Source organism: Staurois parvus, unplaced genomic scaffold (assembly GCF_062004578.1).
Source record: "Staurois parvus isolate SC_StPar_1 unplaced genomic scaffold, SC_StPar_1.0 ptg000394l, whole genome shotgun sequence".
Classification (NCBI taxonomy): domain Eukaryota; kingdom Metazoa; phylum Chordata; class Amphibia; order Anura; family Ranidae; genus Staurois; species Staurois parvus.
The window spans coordinates 3074403-3080402 of NW_028318190.1; the positions used below are offsets into that span (position 1 = coordinate 3074403).

General features: G+C 43.7%; 1 protein-coding gene across 3 annotated transcripts in view; it reads right to left on the reverse strand.

Moving 5' to 3' along the window:
* Positions 1–4779, reverse strand: part of WDTC1 (WD and tetratricopeptide repeats 1) — a 60915-nt gene extending 56136 nt beyond the window's left edge. The window contains exons 1-2 of one of the 3 annotated variants that reach the window (XM_089686245.1): positions 4699–4779; positions 3873–3998 (exon numbers count right to left, since the gene is read on the reverse strand). In XM_089686245.1, coding sequence (XP_089542371.1) covers positions 3873–3920 — 48 coding nt within the window. In that variant the 5' untranslated portion in view covers positions 3921–3998; positions 4699–4779. The other 2 variants (XM_089686247.1, XM_089686246.1) reach the window with 2 other exon arrangements.
* Positions 4780–6000: the final 1221 nt, after the last annotated feature.

The window sequence follows — 6000 nt, forward strand, 5'->3', positions numbered from 1 at the left end:
TACAGTGATCAGTGCTAATAAAAAGCACGGACACTGTACTAATGGCACTGGGCAGGAAGGGGTTAACATCTGGGGTGATCAAAGGGTTAAGTGTGCCGTGTGCGGTTTCACTGTGTACTGTGTGTGTGCTTTACACTGTAAGCAAACTGTTTTGTATGGCTCTGCATAGCAGAGCTGTAAAAAAGCAGTGTTCAGGAGCTGACAGGGGAGAGATCTGTATTGTTTACATACAGGTCTCTCCCCCATCCGTGATACACGGCGATTACCAGGTGCCGGTGGGGAATCATCAGCCAGGACCCAGTGATTGACAGCCGAGGCCGACCATGGCGGCGTGGGTAAGGTACACGCACCCTTTACCCGTAAATGTGAAATCACGTATATATACACGTGATTTTGCACACACCTGCTGCCCTGTAGCAGTATTTCTGCTATAGGGCGGTGGGAAAGCGATTAATAATGAACAAATCAACACACGTGCACTCTGGGACAACACTCTTGCCAGAGATTAAAGCTTGCACAAGTTAACACATAAAATTGATGTTAATGTGTGAAAAAGACAAAGAATACACCAATGCACATGATAAAAATACATTTCCTGACACCTTTTATTTTACACCTTGGATCATCTCGCACATCCAAATATGTATAGTTAGGCCCATATATATTTGGACACAGGCACAAATTTTCATACTTTTGGCTCTGTATGCCACCAGATTAAATTAAATTGAAACAATCCAAATGAATTTGAAGTGCAGACTTTCAGCTTTAATTCAAGGGGTTGAACATAAATATTAAGTAAAAATATTAGGAACTGCAACCATATATATATATATATATATATATATATATATATATATATATACACACAGTCCCTCCATTTTCAGGGGCTCAAATGTAATTGAACAAATGAATCCATGGACATTACCAAAGACTGGGTTTCCTCCTTTCTGATGCTTTGCCAGGCTCTAACTGCAGCTGTCTTCAGTTGTTCTTTGTTTGTGGGTCTTTCTGCCTTTAGTGTTACCTTCAGCAAGTGAAATGCATGCTCAATTGGGTTGAGTTCAGGTGATTGACTTTGCCATTGCAAAATATTCCACTTCTTTTCCTTCAAAAGCTCCTGGGTTACTTTTGCAGTGTGTTTTGGATCATTGTTCATCTGTACTGTGAAGCGCCATCCAGTCAACTTTGCTGCATTTGGCTGATTCTGGGCTGACAGTATACCTCTAAACACCAATGACCCAGTGCCACTGGAAGCCCTGCATTCCCATGCCATCACACTGCCTCCAACATGTTTTACAGATGATGTGTTCCAAGCCTTCTCCACACTTTTTTCTTCCCGTCATTCTGGTACAGATTAATCTTAGTTTCATCCGTCTAAAGAATGCTTTTCCAGAACTGGTCTGGCTTTTTTAGATGTTTTTTGGCAAAGTCTAATCTGGCTTTTCTATTCTTCAGGCTTATGAATGGTTTGCACCTTGTGGTGAACCCTCTGTATTTGCTCTTGTGAAGTCTTCTCTTGATTGTAGACTTTGATAATGATACGCCCACCTCCTGGAGAGTGAGAGTGTCCTTCATTTGTCTGAGTGTTGTGAATGGGTTTTTCTTTACCATAGAGAGGATCCTGCGATCATCCACCACTGCTGTCTTCCGTGGACGTCCATGTCTTTTTATGTTGCTGAGCTCACCATTGCGTTCTTCTTTCCTCAGAATGTACCAAACTGTTGATTTGGCCACTCCTAAATGCTGCTGCTATCTCTGGCTTTGTTTCATTTTTGAAGCCTTACAATGGCCTGTTTCACTTGTATGGACAGCTCCTTTGAACACATGATGTAGGTTTACAGCAATAGATTCCAAATGCAAATACCACACTAAGACCTAACTCCAGACCTTTTACCTGCATAATTGATGAAGAAATAACGAAGGAGTAACCCACACCTGGCCATGAAAAAGCTTTTGATTCAATTGTCCAATTACTTTTGGTCCCTTGAAACAGGGGGGGTGGCTATTCTTAAAAGCTGTGTTTCCTAAACCCTTCCTCCAATTTGGATGTACATACCCTCAAATTAAACCAGAGTGTGCACATTCAGCCCATATTCATTATATAACTATAGCTTGAATATGTTTTGGTAAATACCTGAAAAAAACTAAAATTGTGCCTGTGTCCAAATATATATGGACCTAACTGTACATCCATACAGGGACACATGCACACCTCTGGACACAGAGCAATAATGTCCAGAGCTGTGCATCTGTCCCTGTATGGATCTATATACCAGAATGTGCAGGAAGATTCGTACAGTCACTGCATCTCACAGTCTATGATTGCTTTTTTGCCAGGGATGAGCTCAGGTGTGTTCGGCCTCTAGTCCAAACCCACCTGGACGAGCCAGCCAGGAAGCTGTCAATATACTGGGCCAATCAAACATGTGGCTAGGAATTCCCTGGTTGTAAATTGGCCTAGTACAGGTGACAGCTTCCTGGCTGGCTTGCTCATGTGGTTTTGGACTAAGATTTGGTGTCGTTAGCATTGCACTAAGCAACGTCAATATTCCCACTGTACACTTTCCTGAATGAGGCTTTAGGAGTAGCAGGTGCTGAAGTAACAACCAGGTGGAACTGCAGACATCACAGATCAAATGCACATATTCACCAACACACCACAAATCGTCGAATAGCATCCAAATCTTTATAGAAAAAAGATCATATCACAGATGACATAAGGCAACATTTTGGAGATGCGCAGAACCCCTACGTCAGGCATGTGATGATGACATCATCACCTACCTGATGAAGGGGTTCTGCAAGGCTCTGAAACGTTGCACTATGTCCTCTGTGATATGATCGTTCTTCAATAAAGATTTAGACGCTATTCGACAATACATGGGGATTTATTTACTAAAGGTAAATAGCCTGTGCATTGCAAGTGCAGTTGCTTTATGTCCGAGGGAAAGTTCTGAAATGAAGAGAAGCTCTGCTGATTTCTTTCACCCAATCATGTGCAAGCAAAAATACTGTTTTTCTTACTGCTTTTCTTATTTACCTTGAATGCTCCCCTCAGCTCTAGAGTGCACATCTTATTTATTTATAATAAATCAACCCCATGGGGGTGCAGTTGCTTTATATCCAAGGGGAAGCTCTGAAATGAGGTGAAGCTCTGCTGATTTCTTTCATCCAATCATGTGCAAGCAAAAATGTTTTTTTTATTTACCTTGAATGTTCCCCTCATATCTAGAATGCACAGCTTATTTACCTTTAGTAAATCAACCCCATAGGGAGTTGATTTACTAAACGTAAATAGGTTGTGCACTTCAAGTGCAGTTGCTTTATATCCAAGGGGAAGCTCTGAAATGAGGTGAAGCTCTGCTGATTTCTTTCAACCAATCATGTGCAAGCAAAAATGCTTTTTTTTTTTTTTATTTATCTTGAATGTTCCCCTCAGATCTAGAATGCACAGCTTATTTGCCTTTAGTAAATCAACTCCATGGGGGGTTGATTTACTAAAGGTAAATAGATTGTGCACTGCAAGTGCAGTTGCTTTATATCCAAGGGGAAGCTCTGAAATGACGCGAAGCTCTGCTGATTTCTTTCATCCAATCATATGCAAGCAAAAATGCTGTTTTTTTTATTTTCTTGCATGTTCCCCTCAGATCTAGAGCAAGTGCACTTGGAGTGCACAGCTTATTTGCCTTTAGTAAATCAACCCCATAGTGTGCTGGCAAATATGTGCATTTCTTAACAATGCACTGACACCCGCTGCAGATCGCAAGAGATCACGGGTTTCCCGTACAGAATTCTAGTGTGAACCGTGGCTAAATGAGTGCACACATACATAGGACACATCATTTGGATGTTGGATGCATTGTCCTTCATACCCTGATCTGCCTGTGGATGATATCCTGAGCAATGTTGATTCCTTCCATGCTGGACCTACGACATGGATGTTCACAGTGCCACTGACCGGAGTTGTACTATTGCCATGCCTTTTGATACCCAGACACCTGTAAAATGAAAACATCATTAGGTAAACCAAATGCCTTTACATATACAAAAAGAAAAGGATGCGTAAAATATTCAACATTAACCGAAACATCATGATTTAAAAAGAGTAAAAATACAGTGAGGTCTGATTTGGGAAATACATAACACGCTGTTGCCCGTAGATCCTGTCTTGCATTTCAAATCTTCTACCTAACTGGTTACTACGGGCAACGACTGCATTTCTGCTCCAGGTTTTATAGATCAGCCCCTAGTAGAGACATACTTGTTACAGTAGATGTGCTAGAACAGAAGAACACAAGTGACGTATCAACGAGCTTTATTTGGAATGCACAATATAGCAATGCAGAGGTATGAGGAAACCTGGCAGTTGTAAATGAACTTCTAACTAGCTGCCTCTCCATTAACCAACTCCTAGTGGTCTCAGCATTACAGACATGTATATATCCACACATTCATCACTGCATACCAACACAGTACATGTATGCTTATGGTATCTTCAGAACACCCCACTCATCTGCTACAGGGACAACCAGCACTCTTGTGTGCTACAAAGACCCCAGGCTCTGCACCATACAAACGCTGTCTAAACCATGACATCTATAAACCATAGCCATATTCATGGCCAGCGAATTGTGTTTATATCGTCTCCCTCCTTCCCCAACGGCCAGGCCCCCTGACAGTCCAGTTACCCGTGTTTACCTCCCTGGCTGTCTCTCAGAACGGGCACTCTCCCACTACGCAATTACCGTAAACGTCTAATCTAAAGGACGGTGTACGCCACGTAAAAGGCGCAACTGTGGGTTGTAGAATACAGCTGGCCGTACTAACTTCATACTACTGCTCCCTGGCAACGCGAGCTCGGAGAGGAAAGAAGTTATGGGCCAATCAGCAGCGCTTTCTGGGCAGAGCGATGGCTACCGGAGCCAATCGGAGAAGGTGGCAGGATCAGCTGTAAAGTTAGGTTGCGGAGAAGAGCAAGCAGTGGCGCAGTTAATGATACGCTTGGAGCAAAGCATCGCGGGAATTGTAGTACGTGGTTTTACGTAATTGAAGTTCCTCCAGACTGATTGGAAGGGGAAGACTAGAAGCGTATATTGGCAGACGTGTAATAATGGTGTACTTATGTATTGATATATAGAGAGTGTATACGTTGGTGACATTTAACGGTGGTAACAGAAGGCGGTCACTCATGACTCACCATTCACCGAGCTGCAGTGATGACGATGGCCACCAGAGCTGAATCTGAGAGAAAATCATTTACATTTGTCACTGAAACAGGAATAGAAGGGGGATCGTCTAGTGGGGACACATTGCTTCAGGCTTCTTTTTTTTTCTGTTTTGAACCCACGGTGGTGTTGCCGAAACAAAAAGCGCACTTAAGGGCGTGCCTCAAGTCCCCCTCTCGAAGAAGTAGGACCTTTCCACCAGCTCCTGACACGGTGGCCACCTCATCCCTTTAAACCCCAACACATATTCATTCCAGAGGTTCTGTGGCTGATTAAGGTGGTAATTAAACTCACCTAGTGCCTTATCTGTTTTAAATCAACCTCAAAACCTGTGGAATTAATGTGTTCGGTTTTTACCCCCATCACATATCTGGCCGTGCGGGCCGCGTTTGGCGCGGGCACAAGAGCCCATTCATTTGAATGGACTCCCATCCATTTTCAGAAGTCCCTGCACTTCTGAAAATGCAGCCCGCACGGGAACCCTGGTTCCCAGTACAATTGCGTTTTCCAGTGCAGGCGGCGTGCCATTAGAATTAATGGCACCCGCCCGCGAGTCTGCATTCTTCTGTGTGGGTGGTGCACTGATTTTTGTGCGGATCCGCAGTGGCACCACCAACGGCAGATTGACAACTCATGGGGCCCCCGGGCAATAGGGGATCGTGGGCCCCTGCAGGGGTGGACTGACAACTCATGGGGCCCCCGGGCAATAGGTGATCAAGGGGCCCCTGTGTCATTGCCCACACTCAAAAAAGCCTATGAAAAAGTACCAGGGGCA